The sequence below is a fragment of the Dipodomys merriami genome, unplaced genomic scaffold, assembly GCF_024711535.1.
Source record: "Dipodomys merriami isolate MVZ:Mamm:240054 unplaced genomic scaffold, mDipMer1.0.p SCAF_64, whole genome shotgun sequence".
Classification (NCBI taxonomy): domain Eukaryota; kingdom Metazoa; phylum Chordata; class Mammalia; order Rodentia; family Heteromyidae; genus Dipodomys; species Dipodomys merriami.
In genome coordinates, this window is record NW_027206224.1 from 2735527 (window position 1) to 2758141 (window position 22615).

The following is a 22615-nucleotide window of genomic DNA, read 5'->3' on the forward strand; positions in this document are numbered from 1 at the left end:
GAGTCAAGCCAATGTGAGCTCTCCATCTGGATTCCCAAGATCAGGTGGGCTGTGGAGAACCCTGCCGTCAGGCTTGAGAGAAGCTAGCTGGGAGTACTGCTTCAGAAATGCAGCAAGTACTGCTGAATTTTGAGGCAGGGGTGAGAGGGTAAGACATGAGAAAGACAATGAGGGCAGGGTAGTTACTGATACCCAGCCAACTACTAAACTAATTAAAACAATTTAAACTGTTAAGAAAATTTTTGTGGTTTTATTGTATCATGAGGCATTTGAAACATCTGAACAAATCAGTATCTGGGCGGTGAGGCAGCTGCTTTCTCCTTCACTTCTTTGGGTTACTAGAGCATCTTGTCAGTAGATTAAAAAAAAAAAAAAAAAGACAACCTTTTGCATTACTTAAGTCTTTCCAAGGCATGCGCTGGTACAACACAAACTTCTCCTGTCAGATGCAACTAATCTAACATCCAAACATCATGCACAACACCTTGGTGGGGGGATAGAGCACTGCACCTACTCCCACCTCGGCCCTGCTTGTTTGTGTATGATATTTGGAGCATCTGGAGGAGTGTGATAGTATCAGAAAAAGGAGGGAGGAGGAAACAGCATGAGTAAGTGGTCAGGAGGAGGTCAGCCAAAGTTGTGCAGGGCAAGCCTGAACATGTCATTGGTGCAAACCCAAGCATCATTGATGTTCTTTAATAGAAACATCTGGTGGAACCCCATGATAGGGTCTTCATCAGCCTGTGGAGAGAGAAAAAAATGATTCGGTAAAGAATGAAGGAAATTCAGTGGCAGAGGAATAAAACAGAGTAAAGGCTTGGGGATTAGGCACTACTATCCTAGACTTGGATCCCAGTATAACTAAAGGGTACTTGTGATATGAGTTAAAAAGGCATGTCAAACACTGCTCAGCAGAGAAGCCAACAGATGGCCACTTGCACTGTCAAACGTGCTTAAAAGACAGAGTGACTTACTAGTTAACTATAGCAACAGAGCAGAGGACTTGCCTACATCTGAACTTGTTTATGTCTCTAGGCACAAGTGATCAAAATTTTGAAAGAATCCTACAGTACTTAATTTACAGTATCAAAAAATTGTAAACACTCTTAGTGTTTGATAATGCCAGACAGTCCAATCAGGAGGAACTAGTGAAAATACTGACTAGCTGAATAAGTGACACTACTCTAAACTGAGTTCACAAGGGGATCATTAGCACTATGGGAGAAAAAAAACAGCACATTTGGTAATTTCTTTCCTGTCGCATAATTTGACATTGTAATGGAAAAAGAAAGGCAAAGCTGGGGCCTGGTGGCTCACACCTGTAATCCTAGCTACTCAGGAGGCTGAGATCTAAGGATCGAGGTTCAAAGCCAGCCCAGGCAGGAAAAGCCCATGAGACTCATCTCCAATACACCACCCGAAAACTGGAAGTGGCGCTGTGGCTCAAGTGGTAGAGTGCTCACCTTGAGCTAAAGAACTGAGGGACAGCGCCCAGGCCCAGAGTTCAAGCCCCACGACTGACCAAAAAAAAAGGCAAAATAACCTCTAGCTAAAATGTAGAAAATTGCCAGGCACCATCTGCTCACACCTATAATCTTAGCTACTCAGGAGACTGAGATCTGAGGACTGCAATTCAAAAGTCCTTGAGACTCTTATCTCCAATTAACTACCAAAAAGCCAGAAATAGAGCAGTACTTCAACTGGTAGAGGCACTTGACCTGAGCACAAAAATTCAGGGACAGTGCCCAGACCCTTGAGTTCAAGCTTGAGGACAAGCAAAAAACAATAACAAACAAACAAACAAAAGCAGAAATTCAGCACAAAGCCTAGTTGAAGGAACCCAGAGAACCAGTACTACCTTCAAGATCACCTGTTTCTGTGGGAACTAATGTAAGAAAAGAGGCAAACCAGTTATTTGGGACCTCTGGATTAAAGAGAAACAGTAGGAAGAATCTGAAAGCAGGTGGTAAGTAGCATTGTTTACTACCCCAGCTGAAGAAATGTCCTTTTCAATTCCAAGGCCCTATAGGCTCTGGACAGATACTTTGTCTGGGTATCCACTGATAAGCACAGCTTTCCTAGTCACATTCAAAGATAAAGCAGGGACCCAGGGTCTGCTCAACCTGTCCCTACCCTAACACTATAGCAGCACTACTACCTTGAGCTGTCCCACAACCATACTGATGATACAGCTATCTGGCGTGGGCTGATGATCCTGTGCGGTGATACTGTGCTGGATTTTCTGGAACGGAAGGCTCTGCAAGAAAAAGGGTGGACAGTGGTTGAAACCAAAGAGGCAAGGAAGAAGTTACCCACATTCCAGCTCTGGTTTTACTTACAGACAACTTCTCCACAATGGCAGCTTTTCCCTGGAACTGCTGTCCTTCCCATGTAAGGCATGATGCATCAATCTGCAGAGCAAACAGAAAACCCATGTCTTAGCATAAGGACTAATCTAAAGCCCTGAAAAAGGTATAGGTCAGAGCAGAGTCCACACTTCCATTTCTCTGTATAATAAGCAGACAAATTATAGCTCCCAAACTTTAGTTAGCAAGTTTAAAAATTATACCCATTGGCTCATGGACTCTGAAAGACTATTCAACAAAATACAGTTATTAAGCTTATTTCCCAGTTTCATTCAAGTCATATGGCTTCTGATATACATGGATCCCAGGAAGGAGGACACATGTGGCCAAGGCTCAGACAAAACCCATCCCATCCTGTTGCATGGCAGCAGTAAGCATTATTAGAGATAACCACCTCCAAGGTTGTGGTGTGTTCCACTGTGGCCTTTCAGAGTTAAATCACAAACAAGGGAGTGAGGTTTGAGGGTGATTGAAGCTGACAAGGCCTCCTAAAGCTTAACCTTGGACTCTTATCTTTTATCAGAAGATAGTAGCTTAGCACCCCAACTCTTAAACCACCCCTCCTTTCACAGCCTTCAGGGGCTTTCTTTAAAAGGATCTTTGTTATTTCAGCTGTGACATTAGGCAAGTTACTTATTTTTGTTTGTTTCCTAATCCTCTTCAAAGGGGAAATGCACTGAGGATTTTGAAATATACATACTTTTAAGACCTTGATGAAATTCTTTTCTTTGTCAAGCCTGCTTTAATTATGAGACAATGACCCATAATCCTAGCTACTGGGGAGGCTAAGGCAGGAAGATTCCAAACACAATATAGCAAGAGGATCTCAAAAGAGAGGGAGAGAGAAAGAATGTGAAGAACTAGGGCTATGGCACAGTGATTGAGCACTTTCTAGCATGCATGAAACTCGGTTGACTCCCTAGTACTGGAGGGGAAAAAAAAAAAAAAACTACACTCATAAAAAATAGTCTCTGTACTAGATTTGGTATTTTCCAAGTAAGATTTCTTTTGTTGTTGTTTTTTCTAGAGCTGAAGACCGAACTCAGGGCCTTGCACTCGCCAGGCAAGTGTTCTTCCATTGAGCTAAATCCCCAACCCCTGTTTTTTTTTTTTTTTTTTTGCCAGTTCTGGGGCTTGAACTCAGGGCCTAGCTGTCTCTGAGCTTCTTTTTGCTCAAATCTAGCACTCTACCACTTGAGTCACAGTACTACTTCCGGCTTTTTCTGTACTAAGGAAATGAACCTAGGGCTTCATGCATGCTAGGCAAGCACTCTACCACTAAGCCACATTTCCAGCCTAAGATTTCTTTCTTTTGCCCAAAAATATTTTGAGTGGTGGTTGGTGGTGTGGCTCAAGTGGCAGTGTGTCTGCCTAGCAAGCACCAGGCTCTGAGTTCAAACTACCATCACCCCCCAAAATATCTGAGTGCACCTTGGCATTTTGGAGGCAGACTATTCACAGGCCACCAGGCTCTGAGGCTATGTGTGAATCATCTCTATCCTGGGCAGATCTGATAGTAGTAGCCCCATTAACTATGTATCATTAAATGTATACAGATAAAAAGTTTTTCAAAGGACTGGCTTCCTTGGGCTAACCTCTTCTGTTTTCCATGAGTATCTAGGGGCTGTTGCCCCCAAAAGAAGTGTCTTACACTTCTGTCTTCCAAATGGCTCAGCTTTGCAGTGAAGATACTCATCAGTGTTGCCTTCCAGGGGTACTATAAGCCATAGCTGCTGCCTGCTGCTACCCAATCTGCAACAGGCATTCTGGGGACCAGATGCCCTGACAAGGTGCTGGCCACATGAATAGCAAGCCCTCACTCCCTTTAAAGGATACCACAATCTCCACTCTTGTGGAAGACAGAAATGCATGAACCCAGTAATCAGTAGTTTTCATCCTATACACAGAAACTTCTGAGAGGTACAAGCACTCCAGTAAGAACCTTCAAAACTCATGAACTGGACACACTGGCCCAATATCCCAATTGATTCCCTGGGGTCCTACATGGATTCTAGAACTAGAGACTTACATAAATTGCGCCTAGTTGGGTTCTGTCATTATCAAATAACTGGTAGTAATGTTGAATGAAGCTGGATCCAATCTGCTCCCAAATTGGCTTGTCTCCCATCCTGGAGCGTCACCCAGCCTCGCTGAGACCTGCAAGACCAGTGAGACAGTGATGGAAGTGTTGGTATCCTGGGAAGAGGAGGTAACCAGCCACTGGCCCCTGTTCTTCCCTGGCCTGCTTGCACAGGAATCAGTCTGGGGGTGGGAGACTCCTCCCATGCCAGACCAGTGTTGGGAACCCAGAGGACCATACTCAGCCCTTCCTTTGAGTAGCTCCTGGTTGAGACAGGGGTGGCCAGGGCTGTAGAGCACACATGATGGGTGTTGAGGGTGGAGCCACGACACAGCAAAACCAGAGTAGTCCCTACAATGTCCAATGAAGGAAGGGAAGGTCTTGAAGGAGCTAAATAGTTTCCCCAGTCCCAAATCCCCATATCATTTTATTTAATCCTCTCAACAACTTGTAATAAGGCCAGAGTTGCTTCTATTCTTCCCATTTCAGACCAGGAATTACTGATGTCTATATGTGACATTCAAGCTCCCAATACTGTCCCAGAGCTTTGCTGGCAGATGGAGAAAGACCCAGTGAGTGAGGGATGATGGTTTTTCAAGACACCACTTGTGACAAGTTAATTTTTTTTTTTTTTTTAGTGCCAATCCTGGGGCTTGAACTCAGGGCTTTGGGGCTGTCCCTGAGCTTTTGTGCTCAAGACTAGCACTCTACTACTTGAGCCACAGCTCTCAGCTTCCCTTTGTGTGCAGGGGGGGGGGGGGGAATAGATGCAGGCCCACATGGGGTGGGGAAGGGCAAGTAAATCAGAATCAGAGAGTATCATGGACTTTCCTGTTTGGGCTGGCTTCAAACCATAATCCTCAGATCTCAGCCTCCTCAATAGATAGGATTATAGATGTGGGCCTCTGATACTCAGGGTTTTTCTCTGTGTGTGTGTGTGTGTGTGTGTGTGTGTGTGTGTGTGTGTGTTTTGGTGGCTGGGAGGGGGGGGGGAGGAAGGTATGTATTTGCCAAGACTAGAGCTTGAACTGAGAGCCTTGCATTCTTGCGTGTGTGTGTGTGTGTGTGTGTGTGTGTGTGTGTGTGTGTGTGTGTGTGTGTGTGTTTTGGTGGCTGGGGGGGGGGGAGAGGAAGGTATGTATTTGCCAAGACTAGAGCTTGAACTGAGAGCCTTGCATTCTTGCTTGGGGTTTTCATTCCAGGAGCCACACCTCCAGTCCAGCTTTTTGTTGTTTAGAGATAAGTCTCTTTATTTGTCTGCTTGGGCTGGCTTCAAATCTTGATCCTCAGGCTTCAGCCTCTGAGTAGCTAGAATTACAGGCATAAGATACTGGTGCCTGGCTAAGCAAGTGATTTCAACAGTTTCCCTTAGTTCCAAAGGGACAGCTGAGGGGCTGGGAAGGTGGCTCAGTGGTAGAGTGCTTGCCTTGCATGCCTGAGGCCCTGGGTTCGATTCCTCAGCACCACATAAGCAAAAAAAAGAAAAAAAGCTGGAAGTGGTGCTGTGGCTCAAGTGGTAGAACGCTAGCCTTGAGCTGAAGAGCTGAGGGACAGTACCCAGGCCTAGAGTTCAGGCCAAACAACCAGATCCTCCCCTCCCCCCCCCAAAAAAAAAAAGATTCTCAAAGGGACAGCTGACATCCCCGAAGCCAGGTGTACTTGACTTGGCCCTTTTTTTGGTACTTCACTGATGAAGGAGATTTCTACCCACTTCAGAGCTAGGAGCATGATACCAGCATAGGAGCAGATAAGGGGTGTAGAGAAATCAATGAGACTGTGAAGGGGAAAACATGTCATTTCTTTCTTCTTATCATAGCACTGCTTTCATCCCAAGAGCTAAGGGGAGATCTTCTCAGCTAGACATCATGATCCTCAGGATGCAGGATGAAAAGCCAAACTCCAAGTAAAGACAGAAGCCACTCTGGCTTTGTTAGGCTCCTCCTAGGGAGGGAGACCACATCTTCCTGTAGACACTACGACTGTGGACCCATGTATTAGTCTATAGCTATCTGACCAAAAGTACAAGAAAGCCAGACTCTATGCCAAAAAAAGCAATGAGGAAGTGAGTTTGATTTCAGCAGAACCATTGGCAGTGGTAGGATCTGATGTCACTGCCCTTTAGGGCCTCAGAATCCTCTCTGTAAAATGAAGATGCTAACACTGAGATTGCTAAACACTGAGATTGCTGATTGTTGCACAGCTTTACTAAAGTAACCTGGTTAAGTCTTGAATCAATATGGTAAATGCTAGCTTACTGCATTGCCTGTTACCTCACCCAAAGCTAGAGGAGGCAACAAGGAGGGACAATATAGAGAGCCAGTGAGAATGCAGCCAACCTCCCAGCCTTTAACCAACACTCCAGCCAATGAAGAAACAGAGAGCTAAGCCAGCTTTATTTTAGGTTCCCTAAGAGGTAGTGGCACTAAAAATAGAAGCTTAAGGGCTCAGATGACTAGGAAAAGTCGTGTAAGTCTGAAACAACCAGAGGAGAGAGCTTGGATCCAGCCACGCCTGTACATAAGAACACAAGGTGTGTCCAGTTGCTATTCTGCCAAGAAATATATCAATAAGTGGGAAAAGCTCAAGACTTACATCTAATCTCAGCTGCTGCCGGGGTCACATTTCTGAAGAGTTAGACTGTAGATGTATCCCTAACACTAACTTTTCCTTTATAAGCAGTGCACAGCTCCCCAGGCTCAGATCTCTGCCCTTTATGTTCCAATTCCACAGTATCCATGTCATGCGCAGTACCCAACAAAAAGTTGCAAAAAAAATGAGTATGTTGGAGCTGAGAAGATGGCTCAGTGGTAGAGTGCTTGCCTTGCATGAAGCTCTGGGTTCAATTCCTCAGCACCACATAAACAGAAAAAGCCACAAATGGGACTGTGGCTCAAGTAGTAGAGTGTTAGCCTTGAGCTGAAGAGCTGTGGGACAGCACCCAGGTCTAGAGTTCAGGCCCAACGATGGAAGGAGGAAAAAAAACCCACCCCAAAACGAGTTAAGTTATATCTTCTGCCTTCAGCCCCAGTTAGGTTGGACAGCCCTGAGGGAATGCCCTGGCAAAGAGTATGTCAACAGAAGAAATAGAACCAACAGTGAGGACACAAAAACATAAAGGCAAGGAAGCTAGACATGGAGGTTAAAGGGACAAAGACCGAAAGCTCAAAGACAAATATCACCATGTGAGGGATAGTATGCGAGATGAAGTATGGGGATGGCTATGTATAGGTGAGTGAGTGAGTGAGTGAGTGTGTGTGTGTGTGTGTGTGTGTGTGTGCGCGCGTGCTGGAACTAGGAGTTGAACTCCAGACCTCATGCTCTTATTTGGCTTTTTTTTAATGTATATGCTGGTCCTGGAGCTTGAACTCACAGCCTAGGTACTGTGCTCTACCATTTGAACAGAGTACCACTTTCAGCTTTTGGTTAACTGGAGTTGTATTTCATAGACTTTCTTATCCCAGATGGCTTCAAACTGTGATCCTCAAATCTCAGCCTCCTCCTAAGTAGCTAAGATTACAGTGTGAGTCACCAGCACTCAGCAACTCTGGTTATTTTTGAGATAAGATCTCTTGCTTTTTTTTGCCAGGCACTTCCCATCATAGCTAGTATGGCAGGCATGTATATGATGCCTAACATTTTTCTGTTGAGAAAAGATTCCTTGAACTTTTTTTTTAGGGGGAGTGGGAGATTGGGGGGTGAGCAGGCTGGCCGGAAACAGCAATCCTTCCAATCTCAGCCTCCCAAGTGCCTAGGATGACATGCATATACCACTGCATCCAACTACTGACTAAGACAAGGACTCACAAACCAGCTTAAGCTGGCCCAAAACTACAATTCTGATCTTTGCCTCCCAAGTAGTTATGATTACAGGCATGCATGAGCCACTGGTGTCTAGCCTCAAGTCTACTAAAAGAAGCTACTAACTTTTCTTTTCCACTTGGGCTGGCACTCTATACATAAGCCACACCTTCAATCCCTAAACATTGTTTTAATAAACAGTGATTTCAGTTATCCCAAATCTTCAAAGTCCCAATGCTGTTTTTCAATCTGAGAGTTAGATGCTGGCCTACTGGGACTTGGAATATAGATGCAGAAAAGTGATAGAGAAGACATTATCACTAACTTGTCTGGCACACAGACATATGATATTTGAGGGCTGATGGGGAATGCAAAGCTACAGTAGGTCCTTTGAAATCAGGTACCAGCCATGGCCATCTTCCTAGCCAAAAGAGAATTCCCTACCAGTGAGAATGATAATCAATCTGTCTTAAATCCTAAGGGTCCAGGACACGAACATACCAGCTAGAGGAGTGAGAAGGGGGGCAGCAATCTAAGACACAAGTCCAAAAGAATATCTATTTATCAGAAACACAACAAAAACAACGACAACAAAAATACCTCTGATGTACTGTGCATCCTGCCCCACAGTCTTCAAGTGATTTTCCACAGTACTTGAAAAAGTGTCAACAAGACCCTGGGTAAGGTGCACCTTTCTGGCTGTCCAACCTTGACCATTGCTATCTCTACCTATTCCCTTTTCCTCTTCAGCAGCCAACCTGGCCTGTTCCTTTTCTAGAACATGCTGAACTTGTTTTTACCTGAAGGTTTTACAATTGCTTTTTTTCTACCTAGATCACTCTAACTAGATATCTGCTCCTTGTTACCTATGGCAACTCAAATGTCACTTCCAGAGACACCTTCCCTGACTACCTAGTCTAAGGTACCAAGTCCAGTTACTCATTTCACCCCATGTTGTTTTCTCAACACTCATCACCAGATGAGATCATCCTCACACTTATGTATTTGTTTATGGTCTACTCCCTGATCAAGGCACCCCTGTTTATAGTGTCTGACTGAAGACTTTTTGTTGACTAAATGCATAAATGGATGGGTACCCAGCCTAGGCTGTCCCTTTTTCTCTGGAGACAGTTCTGGGCAACTCTGTTCAATTCAAGTGGTCTAATAATCCTATTTCACCACTTACACCTTCTGAATTGCCAGGAAACAATAAACAATCCTTTGTCATCCACCCAACTATTGTGTGGGGGGGGGGTATGTGTGTGGGGTGTGTGTGTGTGTGTGTGTGTGTGTGTATTAGGGCTTGAACTCAGGGTGATGGCACTCTTCCTTAGCTTTGTCATTCAGGCTGGCACTCTACCATTTGAAGTACATTTCTAAATCCAGCTTTCTGCTGGTTAATTAGAAATAAGAACACTGATCCAGGGCTGGGAATGTGGCTTAGTGGTAGAGTGCTTGTCTAGCACTCATGAAGCCCTGGGTTCAATTCCTCAATCAGTACCTAATCAGTACATAAGCAGAAAAGGTCAGCACTGGTGGTGTGGTTCAAGTGCTAGTGCTGGCCTTAAGCAAAAGAAGCTGATGGACAATGCCCAGGCACTGAGTTCAAGCCTCAAAACTGGCAGGGAAGGGAAAGGGGGAGAAAGCTGATCCAACTGGGTGATAGTGGCTCACACCTATAATCCTAGCTACTTAGGAGGCTGAGATCTAAGGATCACTATTCAAAGCCAGTCCATGCAGGAAACTCCATTAGACTCTTATCTTCAAAAGCTACTCAAAGCCGGGCGCCCCGTGGCTCACGCCTATAATCCTAGCTACTCAGGAGGTTGAGATCTGTGGATCACGGTTCAAAGCCACCCCGGGCAGAAAAGTCCATGAGACTCCTATGTCCAATAAAGCACTAGAAACCCGGAAGTGGCACTGTGGCTCCCAAGCCCAGAGTTCAAGCCCCATGACCAAAAAAAAAAAAAAGCTACTCAAAAAAAAACTGAAAGTAGCACTGTGCCTCAAGTGGCACAGCACTTGCCTTGAGCAAAAGAAGCTCAGGGATAGCGCCCAGGCCCAGTGTTCAAGCCCAGGACGAGCAAAAAAAGGGAAGGGCTAGGAAGGTGGCTCAGTGGCAGAGTGCTTGCCTTGTATGCATGAGGCCATGAGTTCGATTCCTCAACACCACATAAGCAGAAAAGGCCAGAAGTGGTGCTGTGGCTCAAGTGGTAGCACTATCCTTGAACTGAAGAGCTGAGGGACAGTGCCCAGGCCCAGAGTTCAGGCCCCAGGACCAACAAAAAAAAAAAAAAAAGAAAAAGAAAAGAAAAAAAGAATGCTTATCCTCAGTCTCAGCTTCCAAGTAACTAGGATTACAGCCTTGAGAAATGGAGACCTAGCCACCCATCTATGTTATCTGTGGTATGTAGTAAGTGGTGTTTGGCCCCAACCCTTTCTCTTACTCCCAAGATCTTGGGTCACCTGAGTAGAAGCTATGGAGAATAGTAAAAACAGAGTCCCACCTCTTCTTTGTGGTATGACCCTCTGATTCTGTGATTGTAGAAAAGAGGGAAATCAACTAAGGGACTAAAGCAGGACCCAGATGTGAAGAGTTATCATCATTTCCAAGGTGAATTCTGAGGTCAGTATCTTAAAAGAAGGGCACACAGCCGGCCACTGGTGGCTCACGCCTGTAATCCTAGCTACTCAGGAGGCTGAGATCTGAGGATCGAGGTTTAAAGCCAGCCCGGGCAGGAGAGACCGTGAGACTCCTATCTCCAATAAACCACCAGAAAACCGGAAGTGGCATTGTAGCTCAAGTGGTAGAGCGCTCGCCTTGAGCTGAAGAGCTGAGGGACAGCGCCCAGGCCCAGAGTTCAAGCCCCATGACCGACAAAAAAAAAAAAAGGGCACACATGGTGCAGTCTTTTCTTTCCCTCTCTAGTCCTGGGGCTTGAACTCAGGACTTGGCCACTGTCCCTGAGCCTCTTTGTGCTCAAGGCTAGCACTCTACCACTTGAGCCACAATGCCACTACTAGCTTTTTCTGAGTGGTTTATTGGAGACAAGTCTCATGGACTTTCCTGTCTGGGCTGGCTTCAAACTGTGATCCTCAGATCTCAGCCTTCTGAGTAGCTAGGATTACAGGCCTGAGCCACCAGAGCCATCTAGCATATGGAGAGCAGACTTGATCCAGAAATGGCAACTGTTTCTTAGGGCTGATACCTGAGGTTTTTGTACTCCCAGCATCACCTAGGCCTTTTCCTCCATCCTGCCTAGGTCTCCACAGGCCCTGTGCTGACCCAGAAACTGAATTCAGAGATCTGCATTCTGGTCTCTACTCTGACTTATTTCCTTGCCCCTCTGGGGCACCAACCCTTTTCTCAACAGCTCCAATCTGTATATGGAGCCTTGGGCACAAACTTGCTAGCAGATATAATGAGACCATGAAGCCCCTAAGTGACCACTCTTGTGGCCTACCACCACTACAGTTGGCCAAAACTAAAATTCTGTGACTGAGAACAGGGAAATAAAATGATTAAAAGTCCAAAAAGGGGAGACGGAATGTCACTTGGTTCTAACAATTCCCATGGGTCCTCTTATTTGAACCCTGAAAGCTGGTATGGTTATCTTCATTTTGTAAATAAGGAAGCCAAGCTTCAAAGGGTTAAGCAGGAATTCAAGACAGAAGAGACAACCAATACAGCCAGCACCAGAATATAAGATGGTCAGGGCTAGAAAGACAGAGTTCTGGCCTTTTCTTTCCTTCTGATAACAACAAGCTCCATGCACCTCTGGATGGGAAATACCTGAATATAAGGTCACCAGGTTAAAAGTTTACCTAAAGATAAGGTAGAAGTTGCATTCACCTAGCCTGAAGCTAGCTACAGGTGAAATGCCTCCACATAGACATCCTTCCAAGAGCAGCAGGTCTTTCAAGTTCTGTCCTAGTGAAACTCAGTGGCTATGGATGAAGTATGAGGCTTTAAAATAGAAATAATCCAAAATTAATCTATCTTTGTGACAGCTGTTTCCAGCCTGAAGACTATGGAGTTGGCATAGAGTAGGCACCAGAAACAAAGAATAAGGCTTAGGACAGTGAAAGTTCTCAGCCATACATCTTTTGGCAGTCAGAAACCTGCCAATAAACAGGCCCATAGGTTGTGTTCTGATCCTTATGTTCTCCTTCCCTGCTACTAAAACACTTCTCCCAACAAGTAGAGCTGAGCAAAGCATTACACTCAGGAAGAAACATTTGAGCTGACACAGTAAGAAGGGAGATGGAACTATAGGTCCTACAGCTAGGGTGCTGACCAGAACAATCATTCATATAGCTTGGAAATCACTCCAAGGATAAGCCCCACACTGCTTCCTTCAGGAAGAGATTCAGTACTTCTTGCTACATACAGTCAATGAAAGAAAGTCATAGAATCTCAAAGCTGGTTAAGGGGTAGCCAACCCAAATTTACTACAAACAAACACCATCCTCAAATTATCATCTGCAAAAGTGAGTATAACAAAACAAGAAGTCTAGTATAAGGTTCAATTCACCACTATTGATCGTGTGTGTGTGAGTGTGTGATGGGGCTTGAACTCTGGGCGTGGGTACCGTCCCTTAGCTCTTCAGCTCAAGGCAAGTGTTCTACCATTTGAGCCACAGCACCACTTCCAGTTTTCTGGTGGTTAATTGAAGATAAGAATCTCAGGGACTTTCCCGCCTGGGCTGAGTTTGAACCTTGATCCTCAGATCTCAGCCTCCTGAGTAGCTAGGATTACAGGCGTGAGCTACCGTGCCTAATTTCCATGAGATTCTTATCTCCAATAAACTATTTTAGATTCTTATCTCCAATAAACTATTTTTAAAAAGCCCTAGGATTACAGGTGTGAGCCACCAGTGCCTGGCTTCTGTTCAACTCTCAATGTCCATTTTGTAGAAGAGTTTCTGGATCTATTCTCCTTGCCTTAAAAGGACCATTCTCTGTCCTAAAAACCCAGGTGAGGATTGGCTAAATTGGATTCTAAAAAAAAAAGTAAGGCACACATGGCTTACATCTGTTATGCTAGCTATTTAAGAATTCAAAGCCAGCCCAGTCAAGAAAATCTATGACACTCTTTTTTTGTGTGGTCTTCAGGGCCTGGGCACTGTCCTTGAGCCTCCTTGTGCTCAAAACTAGCACTCTACCACTTGAGCCATAGTGCCACTTCTGGCTTTTTTGACTAACTTATTGGATGGAGATAGAGTCTCACCTCTCACAGACTTTCCAGTCTGGGCTGGCTTTGAACCATGATCCTCAGATCTCAGCTTCCTGAGTAGTAGGATTACATGTGTGAGCTACCGGTGCCTAATTTCCATGAGATTCTTATCTCCAATAAACTATTTTAAAAAAGCCCTACTGGAGCTAAAGTTCAAGTGGCTGAACACTAACCTAAACAAAAGCAGCTCAGAGGGGCTGGGAATGTGATTTAGTGGTAAAGTGCTTATCTAGCATGCACAAAGCCCTGGGTTCGATTTGTCAGCACCATTAAACAGAAAAAGCCAGAAATGGCGCTGTGGCTCAAGTGGTAGAGTGCTAGCCTTGTGCAAAAGAAGCTCAGGGACAGTGCTCAGCCCCTGAGTTCAAGCCACATGAAAGGCAAAAAAAAAAAAAAAAACAGCTCAGAAACAGTGCCCAAGAACTAAATTCAGACTAAGGACCAGCACAATAAAGAAAAAAAGAGTCTCACAGACTTTCTAGCCCAGGCTGGCTTTGAACCATGATCTTTAGATCTTAGGCTCAGGAGTACCTAGGATTACAGGTGTGAGCCACCGGCGCCTAGCTCAGTCCCCATTCTTTTTTTTTTTGTTGTTCTAAGGAAAGCCGTGAGACTCTTATCTCCAATTAACTGCCAAAAAAAAAAAGCCAGAAGTAGAGCTGTGGCTTAAGTAGTAGATCACTAGCCTTGAGCAAAAAAACTCAGGAACAGTGCCCAGGTCCAGAGTTCAAGTCCTAGAATATACACACTCAACCACAAGATGACCATATAATTCTCTTGGTGAAAGGAGAAAATTTAAGTATTAGTTACTGATACCTGTTTAGCTATTCAGAAGAATGAGAGCTGAGGATGAAGAGGTTCAAAGCCAGTCTAGAAGACTTTTTTTTTTTGGTTGGTCGTGGGGCTTGAACTCTGGGCCTGGGTGCTGTCCCTCAGCTCTTCAGCTCAAGGCGAGCACTCAACCACTTGAGCTACAATGCCACTTCCAGTTTTCTGGTGGCTTATTGGAGGTAAGAGTCTCACAGATTTTCCTGCCTGTACTGGCTTTGAACTGCAATCCTCTGATCTCAGCCTCCTGAGTAGCTAGGATTACAGGCGAGAGCCACTGACACACAGCTCTAGAAGACTCATATCTCCAATTAAACAACAAAAACTGGGAAATGGGCTGGGAAGGTAGCTCAGTGGTAGAGCACTTGCCTTGCATGCATGAAGCCCTGGGTTCGATTCCTCAGCACCACATAAGCAAAAAGAAAAAAGCCAGAAGTGGTGCTGTGGCTCAAGTGGTAGAGCGCTAGCCTTGAGCTGAAGAGCTGAGGGACAGCGCCCAGACCTAGAGTTCAGGCCCCATGACCGGACCCAGAAAAAAAAAAAAGAGAAAAAAAGAAAGCCTCAAGTTTAATGGATTCCCAACTATAAAAAAAAAAAAAAAAAAAAAATCTGGGAAGTGAGGGAATGGCACAAGTGCCAGCCATGAACAAAAAAGCCAAACAAGAACAGTGATTGCTGAGTTTAAGCTCTAGTGCTGAATACACACATACACATGCAGACATGCAGAGGTGAGAAAATATACTTCCAGGTTCCAGACAGAGAACTAAAAAGCTACAGATAATACTGGCAAAATCTTCAGACACTGTGGGAATATCCAGCTACTTCTGGGAGACCAAGGCTGAAGAAGCTAGCAGCAAGACTGAACAGCCACAGAAACTTGGGATAGTAACAGTTTCACTGAAAGGACCTCAGACCTTTCTGAACCCACAACTCAAGAGTTGTATCTCTCTATGGTTTCTGCCAGTCACTGGAAAGGAAGATAGGCCTATCGAAAGCCTTTCCTCCTTCTTAGCTGGGCACTGGTGGCTCATGACTATAATCCTAGCTACTTGATGGACTGGGAATATGGCTTAGTGGCAGAGTGCTTGCCTAGCGTGCATGAAGCCTGGGTTTGATTCCTCATTATCACATAAATAGAAAAGGCCAGAAGTAGTGCTACGGCCACACTGTAGAGCATTTGCCTTGAGCACAGAGAGTCTCAAGGACATTGCCCAGGCCCTGAGTTGAAGCCCCAAGACTGGCAAAAACAAACAAACAAAACAAAACAAACAAACAATCCTAGCTATTCAGGAAGATGAGTTCTGAGGATCATGGTTCATAGCCAGCCCAAGCAGGAAAGTCTGTGAGACTCTTTAATTAATCACAAAAAACTGGAAGTGGTGCTGTGGCTTACTTAAGTGGTAAGAGTGCTAGCATTGAACAAAAGGAGCTCAGGGATAGCGCACAGGCCCAGAGTTCAAGTCCCAGGACTGGCAAAAACAAAAACAAAACTTTGCTCTTTAATGCTCTAATAATTTAAAAGTCCCCTCTTCCGCACAGGATTAAGAGCTCCTGGTCTCTTCAATTAAGCCCTTAGTACATAATATCAACATTAATATCCCATCACCCCCAACACTAGAGGCAGGAGAGAATTCATTTTCTTCCTAACGCCTCTGCTCAGAGCCAGAAACACAGGACTAAAGAATGTTTGCTGAAGAGCCAGCCGCTGGTGGCTCATACTGTTCAGGAGGCTGAGATCTGAGGATCGCAGTTCAAAGCCAGCCTGGGCAGGAAAGTCCAGGAGACTCTTATCTCCAATGAACCACTAGAAAACCGGAAGTGGTACTGTGGCTCAAGTGGTAGAGCCCTTGCTTGGAGCTGAAGAGCTGAGGGACAGCGCCCAGGCCCAGAATTCAAGTCTACTACTGACCCTCCCCCCCCAAAAAAAAGAATGTTTGCTGAAAAATCTGACCACTGAGAAAAGAGAGAAAAAAAATCCCTAATAACAGGCAAGAAAGGGTAAAGAATTCATACTAATACCTCAGGAAGTTAGGAATCCTTAAGTCTGTCTTGTTTTCATTACAGGGTATGGCCATATAGACCAGCTTGGCCTCAAACTTGCATTCATCTTGCCTCAGCCTCCAAGATACTGGGATCACAGGTATGCAATAATACACTCAAGTTTTTTGGTAATATGGTACCTGCCAGTTATAAATCTGAAACTGCTGTACTTTAATCATTCATCCCATCTCAATGCACCAATTGCCAAGAAAAAATAAATCCAGGGGCTGGGAAGTTGGCTCAGTGGTACAGTGCTTGCCTCACATGCACGAGGCCCTGGGTTCAATTCCTCAGCACCACATAAGCAGAAAAAGCCGGAAGTGGCGCTGTGGCTCAAGTAGTAGGGTGCTCGCCTTGAGCTGAAGAGCTGAGGAACAGCACCCAGGCCCAGAGTTCAAGCTCCACAACTGACCAAAAAAAAAAAAAAAAAAAAAGAGCATCCTACTGGGGCCAGTGACTCACATCTGCAATCCTAGCTACTCACTAGAGTAGAGGCTGAGATCAAAGCCAATCCAAACAGGAAAGTCTGAGACTCTTATTTCCAATTAGCCATCAAAAAAAAGTGGGGCATGGAGCTGTGGTTCAAGAGGTAGAGCGCTAGCTCTGAGCAGAAAGCTCAGAGACAGAGCCCAGGTCCTTAGTTCAAGCCCCAGAAATGGCACACACACGCACAAAAGAAAAAGAAAAAAAAAGTGGGCATCCTGACATGCTGCTTCTTGATTGTGCAGCCATATTCCAATCAACCCACATCAGGCTCTACTTTCTAAGGCAGTCCTACCTGATAGAGAGAGCACACATAAGATTTGAGGGGCTGGGCACTGGTGGCTCACAGCTGTAATCCTAGCTACTCAGGAGGCTGAGATCTGAGAATCACAGTTCAAAGCCACCCAGGTAGGAAAGTCTTTGAGGCTCTTAACTCCAATAAACCACCAGAAAACCAGAAGTGGCGCTGTGGCTCAAGTGGCAGAGTGTTTGTTTGACTTGAACTAAAGAGCTCAGGGACAGCATAGAAGCCCAGAGTTCAAGCCCCACCACTGACCAAAAAAAGATTTGAAAAAATACCAGGGTTTGGGCTAGGAAGGTAGCTCAGTGGTAGAGCGCTTGCCTTGCATGCATGAGGCCCTGGGTTCGATTCCTCAGCACCACATAAGCAAAAAGAAAAAAGCAGGAAGTGGCACTATGGCTTAAGTGCTAGCCTTGAGCTGAAGAACTGAGGGACAGCATCCAGGCCCCACGACCAGACCCATAAAAACCAAAAAACAAAAACACCAGGGTTCCTTTTTGTTGTTGTTTGTCGTGGGGCTTGAACTCTGGGCTTGGGTGCTGTCCCTGTGCTCTTCAGCTCAAGGCAAACGCTCTACCGCTTGAGCCACAGCACAACTTCTGGTTTTCTAGTGGTTTATTGGAGATAAGAGATTCACGACTTGGCTGGCTTTGAACTGTGATCCTCAGATCTCAGCCTCCTGAGTAGCTAGGATTTCAGGCATGCGCCACCAGTACATGGCCCCGTGTTCTTTTATCTCTGAGAACTAGAGGGCCTGCCAAGTCCAGAAAAGTAAAGCACTTCTTAGGATCAAGGTGTCTAGAAATTGCTAACTCCATACAAAGAAACCTCAGGAACTCTAAATGAATTGGAATAAATGGGAATGACCCAAATTCCTCCTATTCTAGGATAATCTTGAAGAAAGAATTGTATCTTTTGACCCTGCAGGTGCTGACACATATGTAGCTCAGTGGTAGAACACTAGCCTTGTAGACAGAAAGCACCAGGTTCAATCTCCAGCACTGCAAAAAGAAAAAAGGAAAGAAAGCATCTCTATGGTCAAGCCAGCCAGTCTTAAGAGTATGCAAATGAATCCATGGCCACATACTATACAAACCTGTGTTCTAAAAGTACCAAGTGAAGCAGGGCGCCCGGTGGCTCACGCCTATAATCCTAGCTACTCAGGAGGCTGAGATCTGAGGATCGTGGTTCAAAGCCAGCCAAGGCAGGAAAGTCCGTGAAACTCTTTATTTCCAATAAACCACCAGAAAACAAGAAGTGGCACTGTGGCTCAAGTGATAAGAGCACTAGCCTTGAGCTGAAGAGCTGAGGGACAGCACCAAGGCCCAGAGTTCAAGCCCCACGACCGAGAATAAAGTACCAAGTGAGGCAATCTAGAGGTCTTGAAACAACTGCTTTTAATTCCCAAAAGTTCCACCTTGTTAGCCATAGGTGTTTGGAGTAGTCTCTCCTTATCACCTAACTCCACTGGCAAACCAGATCTCTCCTGAGCCTGCTGAATAAACCTGACTTTTTTTTTTTTTTTTGCCAGCCCTGGGGTTGAACTCAGGAATGGGGCTCTATCCCTGTGCTTCTTTTGCTCGAGGCTAGCACTCTACCACTAGAGCCACAGCACCACTTCCAGCCTTTTTTGTTTATGTGGAATTGAACCCAGGGCTTCATGCAAGCACTCTACCAGTAAGCCAAATTCCCAGCCCCTAAACCTGACTTTCATGTGGACAGAGTTGAGAAAAGAGAAGGGAGGCCCTTAGTGATTACCTTAGCAGCAACCTTTGCCTATTCTTGAATTAGACAAATGAATGATTAGGCAGAGTATTTCAACTACAGAAAACCTTTCAAGTCAAGAATACAATGACCAGAACTGGGCACCACTGGCTCACACTTGTAATCTCTAGCTACTTGGGAAGCTAAGAATGGAAAGATAATAAATAGTTCAAGGTGGGATAGGCAGAAAAAGTTTGCAAGATCCCTTTCTCAATCCATACTTGGGTATGGTACACATGCCTATCAAAACAGGTAGATCGAAGTCCAGGTACTCACAAAGGCAAAAAAAGTGAGACCCTATTTAAAAAATAAGCATCCCAGGCAGTGGCTCATACCTATAATCCTAGCTATCCAGAAGGCTGAGATCTGAAAATTGAAGTTTAGAGCCAGCCTGAGCAAACAAATTCTGAACACATTAATCAGCAAAATGCTGCAAGTGGAGGTACTGCTCAAGAAGTGGACTGAAAAAAAAAGTCAAGTGAGAGCACAAGGTCTTGAGTTCAAGTCCCAGTAATAGAAAATGAATTCACACACACCCACACATGCTCAAAGCATTGCAAAACAAGGGGCTAGGAAGGTGGCTCAGTGGTAGAGCGCTTGCCTTGCATGCCTGAGGCCCTGGGTTCGATTCCTCAGCACCACATAAGCAAAAAGAAAAAAGCCAGAAGTGGCGCTGTGGCTCTAATGGTAGAGCGCTAGCCTTGAGCTGAAGAGCTGAGGGACAGCACCCAGGCCCAGAGTTCAGGCTCCATGACCGGACCTACCCCCCCACCCCAAAAAAAAAAAGCCTTGCAAAACAAGATGGAGCCATGCCTTAGAGTCCCTGCCTAGCAAGTGTAAAGCAGAGTTCAAATCCTACTATCGCCAAAAACCAACACTAACAGAAAAAGAATGACTAGAAAAAAACATTATCTGGACCCAGGCAGCGGTGACTCATGACTATAATCCTAGCTACTTAGGATGCTGAGATCTGAGGATCACATTTGTTTGTTTGTTTGTTTTTTTGGTTGGTCCAGGAGCTTAAACTCTGGAGCTCTTCAGCTCAAGGTGAGTGCTCTACTCCTTGAGCTACAGCGCCACTTCTGGTTTTCTAGTAGTTTATTGGAGATAAAGTCTCACAGACTTTCCTGCTGGAGTTGGCTTTGAGCCGTGATCCTCAGATCTCAGCCTCCTGAGTAGCTAAGATTACAGGTGTGAGCCACTGGTGCCCAGCTGAGGATCACGTTTTGGAGCTAGCCTGGGCAGAAAAATCCCTGAGACTCTTGTTTTGGTCAGTCATGGGGCCTGAACTCGGCTTGGGCACTGTCCCTCAGCTCTTCAGCTCAAGGCTAGTGCTCAACCACTTGAGCCACAGCACCACTTCTGGCTTTGTCTGCTTTATGTGGTGCTGAGGAATCAAACCCTGGGCCTCATGCATGCAAGCAAGGCAAGCATTCTAGCACTGAGCCACCTTCTCAGCCGCTCCCTGAGACTCTTATCTCCAATAAACTACTCAAAAAAAAAAAAAAAAAAAAGCCATAAGTGGCACTGAGGCTCAAGTGGTAAAGTGCTAGCCTTGAGCAAAAGAAGCTCAGGAACATCACCAAGGCCCAGAGTTCAAGCCACAGGATCCACAAAAAAATAAAATAAAAAGCATGTGGGGAAATACTGAAGAAAAAAGGCCCAGGGACAGTACTTTCCACATTATGGCCCTGACTCAGCCTCAAGAGATCTGGCATTCTTGCTTGTTACTGAGTCTAGTTCTGCTAAGACTGAACTGCTTCTTGAGTACATGGAAGAACTGTGTTCCAGATGCTAAATCAAGGCTTTGAGAAGAGATGCTCTCTCTCCCACAAGTCTTAGGGTGTTCTTTGAAAACTAGTCCCTTAATCATCAAACAGAGGTGTCTTTTCGAAATCTGCCTAACACTATCTCTCTGTCCAGATACCCAATGCCATTGAGAGCAATTTCTGGAGACCCAACCAGCTTTCAGCTTTCTTTTTCAGAGAAGCAGTCAATTGAGGAGGAAACTTGGCTTTCTGCAGCTTTTGCCACCCTGCTTCAGAAAGGCCCTCAGAGCCTAAACCTGAGCCTACTACCCAAATGGGCCTCACCCCACAAGGTACCTTCCACTTTGGCCTCTTGCCTGGTACTGGACTCAAAAAAACTCGGGCCTAGATTCTATTTTCCCAGCATTAAATCCTACCTTATCATTCCATTCTTAAAGAGTCATCCTCTCCGGCCTGGCAATCAATGCTGACTGCTAAGTTTTGATGTGGGGATTGATTGGGCTGTGCCTGAGAAACCTAACAAAAGGCTTGAAGGCTCACATATCCAACTTCACCTCTTTAGCTTCCTTCCCCGGTAACAGAACCGATCAACCTACCCATAGCTGGGGCCTGGTCACTGATAGAGAAGGGTGGAGGCCTGGCCTACCAGCCTAGAGACGCTTCACCACATCAGGTCCAGGTCTTCCAGGACTGACCAGGATAAAAGTCCCACGTGGAACCTCCAACCACCCCCAGACTCCCTGATTCTGTCCTCCATGCAAGATAATCCAGCCTAAATTCCACCAAAAGAGAGGTAGGTGTTTGTGCACTCCCAGCAGGCAGTTAAGCAGAGAAGCAGACTATGGCAGGGAACCGGGTGAGGGGATCCAAACCCCTCACCCAGGGGCACCAGGCAGGCACCCTTACCCATGCTGGCTCTGGAGCGAACCGGGTGGCGCTGCCCATCCCCGGATCTTCGCCGGCGGGTGGCAGGACGTGGGGCTGGGGTCTGCTCGCTAGCCAGCTTGTAGAGCTTTTGCGATTCGAGCAGGTTGGGCCAGACCAGACGGGGCGGGGCCCTGTGAACCCCATCCGGATGGTCCGGACGGAAGAAAAAGGCCCTGGCCACAGCAAAGTCCGGCTCACCAGTCATAGCACAGCACGGCCGGGATAGGCGTCTCTCTAGCTCTCAGCGTTTCCCACCGGCCGCTGCCTCAGAGGACCGGCGGGAGGCGGAGCCGCGCGCGACACATGGCCCGGGCCCCGCGCGGCTTCGGGCCGCCAGGAGGGTGGGGAGGGGAGGGGCCTCTCAGCGAGTCGCAGCAGAAGCTCCCGGCGGCCCAGAGCGCAGCTCTTGCAGCCTAGCCCTCGCCCTGGCGCGCTAGCCCCAACACTCACCCGAGGGGCTGGCACGATGGCGGCAGCGGCGGCGGCAACCCAGCGCGGTCTGCGACCGACTGTCCCTTCCCCCCTGCCTTCCCTCGTCCGCCCCGCTGCACTCCGGGAAACGCAGTCCCGCCGCCCACCTTTCAGGCAGTAGTGCGCTATGACAAAACTACAGATCCCAGGGTGCTGTGCGCGGAGGCCCAGAGACGGCCTACAGCGCGGGAGGAGAGGTTAAGCTAGAGAGGGAGGCTGCTGGGGCTAGCCCCTGAGAATTGTGGTCTAGCGGAAGCCTCTGGAACACGGAGTTGGCGCCAGGCAAGGGTCACAGCTCTGTTGTCGCCCGGTCCCAGCTGGCCTGGCCCCGCCCAGGCTGTGCAGGCTACATGGTTGTACTCGCCCCACCGGAGTCTGGTCCGGCCTCGAATTGGACCAGCCGCCCCTCCTGGGCCCCTGGACTGCTTCCGCCTGTGAAGCTCTTCCCCCACACTTAGAGCCATAGCTGTTAGGCTCACTGGGTGGCCTTAGCTCGCTGGGGCGGAAACCCACTGCTTCTGCAGCCCCAGTATTCATGATCCTGCCCTGGG

General features: G+C 46.4%; 1 protein-coding gene across 3 annotated transcripts; it reads right to left on the minus strand.

The window, feature by feature from the left end:
- Positions 1 to 228: 228 nt before the first annotated feature.
- Positions 229 to 22131, minus strand: LOC138815394 (nuclear transport factor 2). 3 transcript variants are annotated; one of them, XM_070004760.1, is made up of 5 exons: positions 22044 to 22131; positions 4396 to 4523; positions 2340 to 2411; positions 2159 to 2257; positions 229 to 741 (listed from the first exon to the last, which is right to left on the minus strand). In XM_070004760.1, exons 2-5 carry the CDS (start codon positions 4492 to 4494, stop codon positions 628 to 630), a joined length of 384 nt encoding a protein of 127 aa, XP_069860861.1. In that variant the 5' UTR covers positions 4495 to 4523; positions 22044 to 22131; the 3' UTR covers positions 229 to 627. The 3 variants fall into 3 exon arrangements, with proteins under 3 accessions (XP_069860861.1, XP_069860862.1, XP_069860863.1); XM_070004761.1 differs by lacking the exon at positions 22044 to 22131 and adding an exon at positions 21792 to 21852; XM_070004762.1 differs by lacking the exon at positions 22044 to 22131 and adding an exon at positions 4687 to 4757.
- Between the last annotated feature and the right edge of the window lie 484 nt (positions 22132 to 22615).